The sequence below is a fragment of the Panthera tigris genome, chromosome X (genome assembly GCF_018350195.1).
Source record: "Panthera tigris isolate Pti1 chromosome X, P.tigris_Pti1_mat1.1, whole genome shotgun sequence".
Lineage (NCBI taxonomy): Eukaryota > Metazoa > Chordata > Mammalia > Carnivora > Felidae > Panthera > Panthera tigris.
Window position 1 is genome coordinate 45917231 of NC_056677.1, and position 15107 is coordinate 45932337.

Here is a 15107-nt window from a genome sequence, read left to right on the forward strand (position 1 = left end):
GCAAGGGCAGCAGGCAAAAGGCCATTTTTCCTGATGACAGACCCTTTCAAAGACCTTACTTTCATTAAAGGGACCAGGACACCTACCACCCACTTTCACTGCTTTAAAAAAAATACAGTAGTCTTTAGTATAATCATTTTGCAACCCAAATGCCAAAGGAGACAGAACGTATAGGAAAGCAGAGGAAAATTCTGAGGAGATGGGGTGGGGGAGACATAATACCACACGGACCAGTTACTAGAATCATGAAACAGCTACTGACATTAAGATTAGAAGGAGGAATACGAAACGTACAGCAGTAATACCATTTAACCCACAGAGCTACCTTCCCCAAAAGCAGATTGCTCAAGATAATATCTGCATTAGACTTTTAGATTCCAGACCCACAAAGTTTATACAAAAAGGAAAAAATAAAAAGAGACTAACATAGGATTACCAACTTTTAGTTTAGCCAAATAAAAAAGAATCCTGTCAATATCACTTAATAAAAATATTTTGATACCAAAGACCTAGAAAGGACATAATTTCTTTAAATCAAATAAATTTAGCTTTCTGAAAAACTCATTAATCCCTCTTTAGTTTTTTTTTTTTAATAAAGCTTCCTTACTTTTTAAATTAAAAAAAATTTTTTTAAATGTTTATTTTTGAGACAGAGAGAGACAGAAAGCGAGCAGGGAAGGGGCAGAGAGAGAGAAAGAAAGAATTGGAAGCTGGCTCCAGGCTCTGAGCTGTCAGCACAGAGCCTGATGTATGGCTTGAACTCGTGAACTGCAAGATCATGACCTGAGCCAAAGTCAGACGCTTAACTGACTGAGCCACCTAGGCACCCCTAAATTTTTTTTTAATGTTTATTTTTGAGAGAGAGAAAGAGAGAGCATGAGTTAGGGGAGGATCAAAGAGAGAGGGAGACAGAATCCGAAGCACGCTCCAGGCTATCAGTACAGAGCCCAACACAGGGCTCGAACCCACAGACCATGAGATCACGACCTGAGCAGAAGTTGGACACTTAACCGACTGAGGTGCCCCGATCCCTCTTTACTTTGTTCATTTCCACTAAGGACTGGCATTTGGGACTACCGCCATCAGGTATTCTCATGAAGTACCACACCATGGTGGTCACCAAAGGGGGCAGGACACATGGCCTTGCTATACATGCCAGAATGCAGCACAGCAAGATCAGAATGAGAACCTGAACAGAGCACGTCGGAGGGGAAGTGTACCGCCGTGGGAAAGACAGTAGACTGTATAGTTATCTCCAAGATGGGGTATGACCCTAAAACTATACAATCTACTACCTCATCCCACAGAGCACCAGTGTTCATTCATCTTCAGCCCACCTGGGCCAGCTACTTGGGTCAGGAAAAAGAGCCAACCAATTAGCAAGAAGGTAAAAAGGCGGGTAGAGTTACCTGAGAGGTTCTGTTCGGTGGAGTCACTGGTCTTAGATGCAGTACACTGGAAAGAGAAGAGACAGACCCATGTGGGACTTTGCAAGCACATTAAGATAGGGGTCAACTATAATAGCCACCAGTTCCAACATAAGCCATCTAGGAGTTCAATGACCTGGATGAAGATGAGCACTTTAGTGAGCAAATGTATCTCCAATTTCTCTAATACATACTTGTGTTCAAAGATGGCTTGGGGACAGGGGGGGGACTTCCAGAGGGCTGACTGAAGAGTGAGCTGGGCTTGGCATAGGACATGACCTAAACACAACTGTGAGGCCAGCAAGAATTTCTTAAAGTTTCACCTCTCTTTATTTCCCTTCCTTAGGCTCATTTTGTCTACTCCAGCTTCTTAAATCATATACCAGGCTTACTGATTTTCTATCCCTTTTCACATGTTTGAAACAATGTTATTGTTTATATCAAGCAAAACTTCCATACAAAGTTATTTGTTAGATCAAGCTTGTTATCCTAACTGAACATTTTGATATCCTTAACCTAATACCTTAACTGCTGAATGGGACATAACAGTCTTTCAACTCAAGTCTTTTAATTTCTTTGTATTTCTGTTAGATTTTACTTCATATATTTTAAAGCTAATATTGTTTAAAGTCCCCAAAACTTCTAAACCAGTAGCTTCTTTCTAAATCAAAATGAAAAATCAAGCCTTAGAAATGACATGTGGTTATGGGGCTCAGGGAAGGAACATTTCCTGATCTGAAGCCAAAACCTAAGCCTAACTTATTTAAATGATGGAATGGGGCCATCTTGGTAAGGTTGCCCCCACACTTGTTAAGTCAATCCTCAGAGAGTGAAGTGGAATTGAACCCCCAAGAGCATGGGCATAATCAAATTCATTCTTCTAATCTAGCTGCAGTCAGTGAAGGAAGAGATTACACAGTGTGACTGGTAAGTCAGGAGCCACTCTGGTTCTTTCTCCAGTTTTCCCCAGTGAGAGACAATGGAGAAATAATTTTCCCTCTGGGTTTGAATTCTTTTTCCTAAAAAACATGTGAACGTATGGTGAATTTGGAATGAATCATTTCTCAAGTTCAATGTGAACATCCCAGGATTCTTCAATGACTGGTGCTATGTGTATGCCAAAACCACATGAAAGTAAAGGTAGACATAGCCAAAGATGAATCTTCCTAGCCCTTGCAAATCACCTGTGCACTCTGATCTCTGTTCTCCTTATCTTCTTTGCCTTTGTCAGTTATCTTTGTTTCTTCCTCAGCCAACTGTTTCCTCCGTTTCTCCCGCCTTTCTTCCAGCTCCTCATCCCTCAGGAATTCCAGGTGATTGACAATGGGCACTTTAACAACTGGATCACAGAAACAAAGATCAGAGGTTGCTCAGGGGAGGTGAGGAAGGAAGCCAAGAGGCAGAGCTTGTGGCCAGAGAATGAGGGCAACATTCTCCCATGCACTCATCCTAGCTGTGGAAGGCTCACTACTGCTCAGATAACCAAGCTACCACATACCTGAAACACAGTCATGCATGCTCTCAGCATCAAGAACTTTGCATTCCTCTGTCCAGCGGGTTAGGGCTGTGGGGATGCTGGACAGGGTCCCTGTGAGGGAACAAAAGAGAATGAGATTCCTGGCCTGGTCACATGTCATCTGATGCAAAAATTGCCGTATTTTTCTAACAAGACCCAATGTCTTATCACGAGGTTTGGCACATCACAGGTATCCAGAGATAGTAAAAGTTTTGACCTTGGCTAAATTATCAAGTGGTTCTGCCCCTATAATATGTGGTTTCTCTAGGCAGGGCAGATAATGTTCTCCTTTCCCTCAGCAGGGAAAAAGTAGAAGGCGAAAAACTCTATGTATCCTCCCTTTTCACCAAACTTGCCTGCTTGACTGGTAGCTGTGCTCTGGTCATGGAAAAAGTCATCCAGCAGCTCATCATCAGATCTGGCAATAATGTGGACATCATCGTTGCCCACCAGGAGGCGGGCTCGGCCTCGGCTTTGTAGGGGAAGGCTGCTGCTCAGCTGAAGGATGTCAGCAGCAGCAGAAGGACCAAGCAACCTGTAGGGTGATGGTGGAGTGCCATGGTCACTGTAACCCATAGGGGTCTTGCAACTGTTGTTGTGATCCTTTCTGTAACCTCTAGGAAATGCTTAATGCTATTATAGACTTGATCATACTTAAGCATAAATCTTTTTTTTTTAAAGTCTTATTTATTTAGGTAAATCTCCACACCCAATGCGGGGCTCTAACTCAAGACCCTGAGATCAAGAGTCAAATGCTCCTCCGCCTGAGCCAGCCAGGTGCCCCACTAAGCATAAATCTTAGTTATCTTTCTAACCATTCCATCTGTCTGTGAACTTTATTTGGGTTGAGGTCACATATTATTCCATAGTTCCTTGTACAGTGAGTGTCACTGGTAACTCCAGGAATTGTGTTAGGGTATAATATCTCTCTTGTATACCCACTGTTGCCTGTACATGGATTATTATGTCCTTTCTTCTCACTACACTCTAAGCCTGAAGGCAGAAATCCCATCATGTCTATATTTAAAGTGTAAAGTGCTTGGCATATGAAATGATTCACTGACTGTTGAATGTATACATAGGACACTGAAGCAAAAAGATACAATCTGGTATTCTCCAGAAGGCTGCATATATAACCCAAAAAGAAACGGGACAAATGTAACTCACCTCTGGAGTATAAGAGGAGGGTTGGGCTGGCGATTCCCAGGGTAATGAACATGAATGGTGTGGCCTGTATTGGCTGTCAGCTGCCTTAGGGTTCTCTGACTGCGCCCGATGCCCTGGGTGAGACGTGTTGTGGAGGAGCCACTGCCCAGCGTCAGAGAACTGTGGTCTGCATGGCGTACCATCAGTGGGTGAGTGGTAGGGATATTTCCTGGGGATGGGGGGATGTCTGCTGCAAGGACAATATGTAAAGGGGTCAGTGTCAAAAAGAAATTTCTTCCAAGGTTGTTCAACCAGAGCCATGTCTCCTGGGCCTTACTTCCTCACACGGAAACCTGAGCTTTGTCCTTTCTCCCTCATTCCCACGCCTCATGTATAATCACTGACACTACCATAGCTTATGCCACCATCTCTTACCTAGATATTGCAACAGTCTCCTAACTAGTACCTTCTCCCAATCCATTTTCCACACGACAGCCACAGTGATGCTTTTAGACCCCTCAAAAACATGCTACTCCTCCATCTTGAAGACTCCAATCCTCTCCCCCTTCTTTACTTGCTCTTTTGTTTTTGGCCCAGATGTCACTTGCTCAGATTTTACAGATTGGCTTAATAACCCTTTACTCTGGGCTTTCTTACCATACTACAGTGTAATGCCTGCTTACTTATGATTCCTAATAGACCATAAGCTCCTTTGAGGGAAAGGGACCGTTTTATTTTTCACTGCTGTATTCTTAGTACCTAGGAAATAGTAGGCATCCTCATTTGTTCAATTTGATTTACTAAATGAAGGGAGGCTCAACGTAAGGAAGACTGACAGAAATCACAAAAATGAAAAAAAAAAATCACAGAATAGAAGGCACCTTGAAAATTATGTAATACAACCCATTTTCAAAAAAAAAAACTTTTCATTTACAGGTGACAAACTGAGGCTCAAAGAGGTAAAAGACTACTTGGCCAAGACAACAGACCAGCACAGTTCAGTATTTTCTGCTATATCATGCTTGTGATTTGGGGTCAAGACCTGCCTTTTCAAGACAGCTTGATTTTAAGAACTAGATGCTAAAAGCGAACTTTGACGTTGATAGAGGAGAAGGAAAGAGATTCACTCTCTCCTCCGAAAAGATGCGTCCTTGATGAACAGAGTGAATGTGCTCAAATCTACTCCCCAATGCCAAGCTCAAAGGTGTTCATTCAAACTCTCAAGATCCAGTGTTACAGACATAAGAATTGATTGCCCTGTCACTGTAGTGTGCACATGGGTGCGTGACGCAGTCAGCCTTGGTCTCACTTAAAAAAAAAAAAATTCAAGCAAATCATCAAGTTGTCCAGGCTCTAAAATGGCTGCCTGTTTACTGAGGTGGAGAGAACAAAAAGCAGCCTCTCACAATTCTTTCTTCTAAGTATACATTTATTGAGAGAGATGGATTCAGATATCCCTTGCCCCAGGAAGTCAGCATAGGAAAAGAAGTGCTGTCTGTATCAGATTGATAGCTGCTCTGGTTCACTGCTTGGTTTACCCTAGAGAAGGGTATAAGAATCAAGAGATAAAACCCAGCTGAGCCCCTGTATCTTACTAGCACTGGAGAACATGTTGTCAAACTCAATGATGAGATCATCCTCCCGGTCAAAGCGCTCAAATCGGACCAAGGGAGAAGCGTTCATATCAGGGTAATCCTCATCCAATTCCATTTCAGAGCCATCGTCGTCATCGTCTTCATCTCCCTCTTCACCTTCATCATCCTCCTTAAGGGGAAAATAGGAGATGGAGAATTGCTGGAGGTAAGGGTTTTCTGAAGTCTGATGTCATGGCCACATTTGCACATGAGGGAGGGAGGCGCTGAGGCTAGCAACCCAGACTGTTGGTTTTCTCCAGCTCTGTGTTCCCATGGAAGAGGTTGTCTGAACCAACCCAAACACAGTCCCCCCTCACCTGATCATCTTCCTCATCTTCCTCCTCCTCCTCCTCTTCATCCTGACTATCATCCTCATCCTCGTTACTGCCACTGCTGTCCTCTTCCTGAGTGTGCTCCTCCTCATCCTCAGGGTCCAGGATATTCATGGAATCTAAAACAAAGGGAGCACATTGGAGGACTATACTGAGCAGCTAGCAAACAGGCTACTGTGGCAGGCCGGCAGATTGAGTGGGAAGGCGATGGGGTATCTGACTCTAGGAGAGGAAGAACCAGATCTGGGGTGATGTACAGACTTAGTGAGCCAGCCCTGATTTCCTGAGAGTGCCAATCAATGCATCAACACGCTGAGCAGGGTGGCTGAATGTGGAGGCTGGCTACAGGGTGGTGCTTCAGGAGCCATGGTCTAGGACTTGGCCAAGTCTGCTGGTGCCCCCTTGCCTTTCCAGCTCTACTTTGCTATTAACTGCATCCTGTTGGTAAGAGGGAATCTGGAGCGATGATAGCAGGTGGGTGAGAAGAAAGCGAACCAAGTAAGAAGTAACAAACTTTTGGGTAAGCAGTAGTAACATGTTATTTGAAAAACTGGCTGAGGATAAAGTGGATGATATATGTCAGCGCATGCAGACAGATGCTTCCTTATTCTGCACATGTGGGCAGCTGCCTCCAGGAAAACCCTAGTGTAGTGTCTGTCAGACGTGCAGGGCAAGAAGGGAGGCCTTTCTGGCCTCGGCACTCTCACCTTCTCGGTTGGCCTGCAAGGTGGAAGCTTGGCTGAGGTTGGAAGGAGCTTCATCCATCAGCACGTCCTCTTGTGATTCATCCTCTCCACTTCTGCTCACTGAAGGTTACAGAGCAGAGCCTTCACTGAACAACAGAGGACTTCCCTTTCCAGATTGGGTGCGTCTAAAGTAGCTATGTACACCCAGCAGATATCCACTTTTTTTTTTTTTTTGGATGAGGGAGAAGACCTAGGTTCTCTGCTGTCGACTAGCTAGGTGAGCTTGGCCAGTCACTTTACCTGTCTGAGTCTCAGTTTCCTCATCTGTAAAATGGGATGATCACATCTGCTCTGCCAATCCCACTAATTGTGAAACCACAGAGGATAATGGGTGTGAAAAGTCTTGTCAAATTTAAGAATACATGTCTACTTCCGTTTATCCTTTGATTTCCTTCATCAATAAAATAAAAACAAGTAACACAGAGACCCTTGGAGCCAGGTGACAGTAGGGTACCTTTGCCGTTTTCCGTTTGAGTTGTAAAAACGGGCCACCCTTAGGGAATGATCACACTTTTTACACTACTGAGACTCAGAGGCAGAAAGCCCCTGGATTTTGCTAAAGAACTGCAAGGAAAGCACGTTCTCACCCTACAGGCTCTACAGCCTCCTCTAGGATTCCATGAATAAAAAACACGCTTAATATGCCTGATGTATCATTTATACCGATGGCCACCCCCTCCACCTCCCCCACATAGGCAACACTTCAGATCCGCCACAGGTCTGTAGATGGTTTGTGAATTTCTCATCTGTAAGATCGTCAACATCAAGACAAGCAGCAATCTAGGCTGGCTATGAGCCCTTAGGCAGAGCTGAGCAAGCAGATGATGAAAAAAAGGGTCCTCCCAAGAGAGACTGAGACAAAGGAAAAGGCTATACTCAGTTCTGGGGCTCTCACCTATAATTGTACTGTTCCCAGATCCGCCATCCCTCTCAAGCAACTCATCTATCAGGTCCTCCAGCTCATTCTCAACCTGGAGAGAAATAGAACATATATATGGATGCACACAAGTCTATCATTGCGCTAGCACGGAAACCCTAAAAAAAGCCAGCAAGGGAGTACATATTTCCAGGATAACGTGTGACAGAGAATGTTGCATAAACACCACACATTTGGTGCTAAGAGCACAGAAGCTACCATGTGCTGTCAATCCACACTCAGACTGTCCTTCAAATGGGTTCATCCCAGTTATCTCAGACCAGGCGAGTCTTTATACTATCCAGAAATACATGCAGATCTCCTCAGAGCTAGCAGCTTAGGACTGTACGCCCCATTTCTTACAACTGCTACCAGCTCCAGAAATTACAATGCTTTCTTTAGGGTCTTTAGAAAATAGCTGTTTGAATGCTCCAGTGAGACCTGGTGCTATAGGCACAACAGTGATGTTAAGGAGTTTCCATTAATGACCAGCACCAAATAAATCAAAGACCTTGGGCCCAAAGGGGTCAGGCCAGTTTTCTACATCCACATTTCACCTGTGCCTAAGTCTGGGATTCCTGCTGGGATCCATTCCATTTCATAGTACATGGATGGCATCCTGGCCTTATCCCCACCTCTCATTTAATACAATTCAAACACATTTACTGAACATCAACTAAGCATATCATCTGTGCTCCTGTGCAAAGTAGACAGCACTGAGGCAAGGATCTAAGGTACTCACCCACCCACACCACTTGGGGATTTTGTTTAGCGCCGCAAAAGGGGTATGCTGGGTGATCTGCCTCCCTACCTGCATCTCTTGTGAACTGAGCACCTCAGGCTGCCCAGCAATCACCACTGAGTCGGTTTCAGCCTCCCCATCCATGATATCCCCATCTGCCACCTCTGTCTGAGTGACATCATGATCCTCCTCCTGCACTTCTGCTTCCCCAGGCTCGCCTGAAACAATCAACCAACCAGCAAAATAATCAAAGGGTGCCTATATGCAGGGCACCACGAGGCAAGCATGGAAGACAATAAGGTCCCTTCCCTGGGCAAGTTTACAAGTTCTCAGAGAAAAAATGAATGGGTGACAAAGGAAAAGACAAGGCTACGTGTGAGGATAGCCAAATAAGGCTGCAATTTTAAGGAATTCTTTGTGGGGCAGATTCCCACGCCACTATGACAGATCTCTAGAAGGCCAGCAATTTCCCAGGGAAACAATACCAAGCCAAAAGAGTTGTGATGCCATGCCCATAAAGTAACTATGCCCACCCAGTCTGCTCTCCAGTCCATTGGCTCTGATTCCCTACCTGGGTCCTGCTGGTTGCTATTGGAGTCCTGAGCAGCTCCTTGGGCATCCTGCTCAGACTTGCTCTTGCTAGAAGCACTCTTGCTGCCAAAAAGGCTACTAGGCTGGTTCACAATCCGGGAAAGTGTTTCCAAAGGCTTCAAAGCAGCATTGACTGTGTTGGCCATGTTTGGACTGAGGTAAAGATACAGAGATGGACTTAGCACAGAAACCTGCACTAAAAAGAACCAAGGCTCATCAGAGTAACAACTGATTCCAGGGGATGGGGCATGGACGGTACAAGGTGAGCCTGGAACATCTTGTTGTGCCAGAAGGCTTTAAAAAATTGATGGGGTCATTACCACAGGCCAAATCTGAGAATAAAAAATAATGACGGTAGTGAATTATACCATATTAAATATAAAAAGAAACTGCAGCCACAGGGATACAAACATAAGCAGAAGGAAATCTTCATTATAAAAGAATACCTGCTAATAAATAGGAATGAGAAAATCAGAAATCCTCACTTTTCGAACAGCAATGTAAGCGATCCAGGCAGGGATCACCAATAAATGCTAACCTACTGAGTTAAAAATCTTCAGGGCATAAGATATTCATATAATCTTCATATGAACTCAAAGTATCACCCATAAAACATTTATTAAGTACAAAAGGGAAAGCTAATGTTTATGTGATCAAACTTAGCATCACCAATAATGGGACAAATTAGCATTATGTGTCTCCTGATATGATGCACCAAGGGCAAATATCACCCATGTAGTATTCATGCCAGAAGTTTAACCTGAACCTAGCCATGAGGAAGCAATTAGACAAATCCAGGTTATGGAATATTCTATGAGACATTTGGCGCCTTCCAGATTCTTCAAAATAGTCAACTGTCAAAAAAAACAAGATACACATGACATCAGATGCAATTAGTGATGCTCACTGGATGCTGGATTAAAATGCTCTCTCCCAAGCTATAAAGACATACTTGGAATAACTGGGGATATTGGAATATGAACTACATGTTGAATCCTATTGTATCAATGGTAAAATTTCTTAGATGTGATGATATTCTAGCCATGTATAGGAATGTTTATTCTTAGGAGACACATGCTAAAGTATTCAGAGGTTAAGCATCATGTTGTCTGCAATGAACTTCAAATGATTCTGCTCCTAAAAGGGGGAAGGAGAGGAGGAACTAAAGCAAATAGGACAGAATGATAACCACTGGTTAATCTACATGAAACATATGGTGCTCATTACACTGTGAGTCTAAAATTTTTAAATGTTTTTAAAAAATTAATGAGCTTGTATCAAGAGGACAAAAATCAACTTGAAGAGGTCCCATGGGCCAAAGGTGCAATGGAAAAGAATAATGACTGCAGAGATCCAAATAATTCAATAAAAATAGAAAAACCAGAGAAAAGTTGCATTTGAGGTGGTGATTAAATCTATTTTGACTTTACTCTAAAAATTAGTGACTTAAGAAAAAAAATAAAAAAAGTTTTTATCCTGCCTCTTAAGTAGGAACTGTATTTCAGGGTAACCAGACTCTCCCCCCTTGAACTGGAGCTGTCACAGAAAAATGCCAGCTAATAATGTCGAAAGAATGACAGAAATTAGAAAACAGTCATTGATAATCCCCCAAAAAACTGACACAGGAAAGGATTATCAGTTGGTGTTAAGATCATTAATTAGGTATACAGCTGATAGGAAACCAGACATTTATATAGCACCAAAACAGTAATATAGGCTACTTTCTAATAAGAAGGGGGGAAATTTAACAGTACTCTACTCTAGAGTAAGTCAATTTTATCATGATTATTAATGACAGTTCAAAGAGATGTGTCTCCCCATGATGGAATATGAGATACACATCATTTATGATATATCCTAACCAGTAATTTCAAATTGCTCCATTAAGCCTCTAGCTCTAATTAGAAGTTAACAGAAAACAGGGAGTAAAGGAACAAGTTAAATGACACTGCAAGGAACCAAATGGACCAAATCTAGAAGGCAAAACATTCAGCATGACAGCAGGCCTGGTCACCTTAACAAGTTAGTGTCATTAGCAGAAATAAAATGAAAATTAAAAAATTAATTAAGATTCTGTGTTAGAATAACAGATTCAGAGGATATAGCCAGATGTAATGCAAGGTCTGTAACTAGATTCTGGTTCAGACAAAAATTTCTGAATATGGATTTGGGTGTTACATATGATGAAAATTTACTTACAAAAGCAAGGTAGAGATTTATAACTGGAAAAACAAAAAACCCTAATCCAACCTAGGTTATACAACAGCATATATGATATCATTTTAGTAAAAAATACATTTTGTATGTATATGAAAAAACCACTGAAGAATGTAGTAAAGTAACAGTGATATCTGGTGGTAGAAACCCAGTATCTACTTTTGCTTCTGCATTTTTCATGATATACATATAATCTTATAATAAAAGGTTACTTTTAATTAAGATGGGGGAATCTTGGGGAAAAAATTACTGATACAGTCCAACTCTTGAGTTTGAAGCAAATGAGAAAACTAAGGTCTAAAGAAAGGCAAGTGCCTTGCTTAAAAACCACAATACTAAGAACTCAGGTTCCCACCTATACCCAAACTTTTCCTATCACACCAGTGGCTCACTACTGATTCTGGTGAGGATACATGAAACACAAGCAAATGAAGAAATAAAAGCAGCATGATTAAAGGGAGGGCAAAAGCTTGCAGCTGAAGTTCAGGAATAATTTTACCTGGACAGGTCCAGGCTATGAGGCACTCTTGCCAGGTCGTTAACCAGTCCTTTCTTCAGGAAGAGTCGAATAATGTTGTTCATGCCATTGTGCTGGGTCTTGGCTGTGGCACTGCTGTAGAAGCTGGACGTTGAGGGGCAGGACTCCATGATAGTACTGATGATACACATCACTGCTTGAAGCCTGGGAGAGAAGTTTGACACCTCTATCATATGAATACTGCCCATTCTTAGGAGTCTTAAACTAACCGGCCTCAGATAACCCTCCTGGTGCCCTGTGTTTCCTTCTGGAAGTAACATTTAAACAGGTGAGAGCTCACTCCCTGAGTGGTAGCATTCTTAATTTTCTTTACACATAATTTAAAAAATGAGACTGAATAATCTGCTCAATTTCTTGAAGACATCAGAACTATAATGACAACATCCCTTTGTTCTAAGCTGTTTACCCTCCTCAAATGTAATCAGTTCCCTAGGTATTTTGAGGCACTAGAACTATTTGAGAGGACCAGAGAATATACAGTGCCAGTGTGACCAGAACTCTTGTTCAAGTGCTAGGAATCCCACGGGCCAAGAATGGAGTAAGGAGATGCTACTGATTATCAGCACTAGGTCAGGCATGGGTTTTACCTGGCATGTTTCTCTGTACTCTCAGCCATAGCCAGTGCCCGTCCCAGAGCTGCTTTTACTTCATTCACAAGGGCTACTTGGGCATCTGTGCCACTCCCTGCAGCAGCTAGGCTTGCGAGGAATAGGCGGGCCAGGGCAGGTGTGTCCTTGTCTTCTGCATTCTGGGTATGTGGGAGGAGGTGGTCCAGAACAAAGGCCAGCACACTGCAGTCCTGAAAAATTATTATGACATTTACTCACAAGCATAATTATGCCATATTGTTTGCACATCAACAAGGTACACATACACAAAGTTGATCCTTCAAGTCACCCAGTCAGTGATTATCAGGTCCACTTTATAGATGAGAAAACCAAGGGTGCGAAGTACAAACTAAGTGAGCAAATCCAGATTTTATGCTTTTAAACTCCACTCATTTCTCACTAGTTTACACATTTTCATTTACAGGTCACTTGATATTTCTCAAAACATTTTTATGTGTGGTATTTAAAAGAACTGTTCACAGTAAACCTACAGAACAGTTAAGGCAAGTTCAGTATTTTCCCATTCTGACAGATGGGTAATATGAGGCCCAAAGAAACAGGGCCTGTGCAAAGAACTTAACCAATGGCAAGGATTCAAATCTTGTTCATAATTAAGTGCTATAATGCCTTCATGTATTCAATTAAGTTGTAATGTTTACGGATACCTATAATGTGCTAAGGACCCTAGGCTAAAAATAGGCATTTAAAAGAGAAACAGCACAGCCACAGATATGGATATGCAAAAATATTTAATGCAAAGTAAATAGCAAAAAAAGGCCCAACAAGGAAAAGAAATTACATGAGACTTGTTCCTTCTAACAACGACTTCTGTCCTGATAATTCTTTATATTAGAAAGAAACTTAGTTCTATTGTCATTTATGCAGATATTGGATCAAAATTTTGGAATTAGAAAGGATGGCTGTATAACACTGAATGTACCAAATACCACTCAATGGTACACTTTAAAATGCTTGATTTTATGTAAATTTTGCCTCAATAAAAGCTGCATTGAAGAATTCTAGAGTCTGGAAAATTAGATACGGTGGCTAGGTTAAGATGAAACTATTAGAAATAAAAATTCCCCAGTACTGAATAAAATACAAAATTGTGTAAATATGTTATATAACATTATTAGTAAAAACTGGAAAAAAAGCTTTGCAATTTGGGAAAGCAGGGTGATGTAGTAAAAGACTTGGATTTGCAACCAGAGACCTGGATTCCAATTCTAATCCTGTTACTCTGCAGTTTGGCCTTGAACAAGTTACTAACCTTTCTGAGCCTTCTCTACTTCTCTATTAAGGGGAGCAATACCAACAACCTTCTAGTGCTGAGGTAAGGATTAATCAACAGTATTTGTAAATCACCTAGGAGTACCCAGTACCACAAGGTCATGTGACACATAATAGATACTTAATAAATTTGCAATTAAATGTCTTATTCCACAAGGAATGCTTATATTAACTACAACTGGCATAATGAGTAAAAGCTTTGAAATAAAAGCCTAATGTATATTTAGTATACATAACTCCACAAAGGACTTGTATCTAGAATATGTAAAAAATTCAGTAGAGAACAAGAATATAAGACTTGGACACCTCACAGGAGAATATCCAAATAGCCAATACAGAAAAGGATATTTTAACCATAATGCAAAATCTAGTGGATTTGTAGTAATCCACTAGAACAGCTAAAATGAAAAATAAGAAAATACCAAGTGTTGGCAAGGAGGTATGGCAAGCATACCATATGCTGTGCTTGGTAATAATATAAATGGACACAACCACTCTGGAAAACTTTTGGTGCCATTTGCGAAAGCTGAAGAGACCAGCAATTCTACTCCTTAGGCATGTTAACACCTAATAGAAACACTTAATCCAGTTTATCCTTGAATAACACGGATTTGAACTGTGTGGGTCCACTTATATGCAGATTTTTTTTTCAATATATTGGTGCCATACTGTAAATACATTTTCTCTACCTTACAATTTTTTTTACTGAAACCATTAGCAAGTCTTTATTTCCCTTACTGCCTTTTCATTTGAAATTAAATAGTTTTGATTAAACTGTTTTCTATTTAATTAAAAAAAATTGTGAACAAGCAAATTTGTATTTAAGAGTTTCAGCTCAAAGTTGCAACAATCTAAGAATTAGTGATCCAAGCAGAAATTACAATTTTATTTTTTCTCAGGGGTAATAACATTTTTCTCCCTCTAATATATGTAACCATACAAAATATGTGTTAATGGAGTGTTTATGATGTTGGTAAAGTTTCTGGTCAACAGGAGGATATTAGTAAAATATTTGGGGGAGTCAACAGTTTATGCAGATTTTCAACTACAAACGTGAGGAGAGGGGAAGGAGGTGTCAGCACCCTTAACATCCCTGCGTTGTTCGAGAGTCAACTGTATATGTTCACCAAGACATATATAAGAATGGACTGTAGCAACACTACTTTCAATACCTGTAAAATGGAAAACTACCCAATTGTCTATTAGCACTAGAATGGACAAGACTGTGTTACATTCACACAATGGAATCCTATACAGCAAATAAACTACTACCACACACAAAAGTGGATATTGCAAACAAAGGAATATACACTGTATGATTCTATTTATATAAAGTGCAAAACGAACCTATGACAACAGAACTCAAGATAATGGTTGACATTATGGAAGTTTAAAAGGGAGGGG

At 41.3% G+C, this 15107-nt stretch overlaps 1 protein-coding gene across 13 annotated transcripts in view; it reads right to left on the reverse strand.

Moving 5' to 3' along the window:
- The window catches only part of HUWE1 (HECT, UBA and WWE domain containing E3 ubiquitin protein ligase 1), a 167448-nt gene that overhangs the window by 18225 nt on the left and 134116 nt on the right, over nucleotides 1–15107 (reverse strand). For 10 of the 13 annotated variants that reach the window (XM_042974387.1, XM_042974391.1, XM_042974395.1 and 7 more), the window contains 13 exons: nucleotides 12393–12604; nucleotides 11767–11949; nucleotides 9031–9203; nucleotides 8529–8677; nucleotides 7697–7772; nucleotides 6763–6861; nucleotides 6041–6174; nucleotides 5685–5853; nucleotides 4111–4339; nucleotides 3300–3478; nucleotides 2926–3015; nucleotides 2612–2766; nucleotides 1410–1455 (listed from right to left, as the gene is read on the reverse strand). In XM_042974387.1, the coding sequence (XP_042830321.1) occupies nucleotides 1410–1455; nucleotides 2612–2766; nucleotides 2926–3015; nucleotides 3300–3478; nucleotides 4111–4339; nucleotides 5685–5853; nucleotides 6041–6174; nucleotides 6763–6861; nucleotides 7697–7772; nucleotides 8529–8677; nucleotides 9031–9203; nucleotides 11767–11949; nucleotides 12393–12604 (1894 nt within the window). The remainder of the gene's footprint in view (nucleotides 1–1409; nucleotides 1456–2611; nucleotides 2767–2925; nucleotides 3016–3299; nucleotides 3479–4110; nucleotides 4340–5684; nucleotides 5854–6040; nucleotides 6175–6762; nucleotides 6862–7696; nucleotides 7773–8528; nucleotides 8678–9030; nucleotides 9204–11766; nucleotides 11950–12392; nucleotides 12605–15107) is intronic. The other 3 variants (XM_042974393.1, XM_042974396.1, XM_042974397.1) reach the window with 3 other exon arrangements.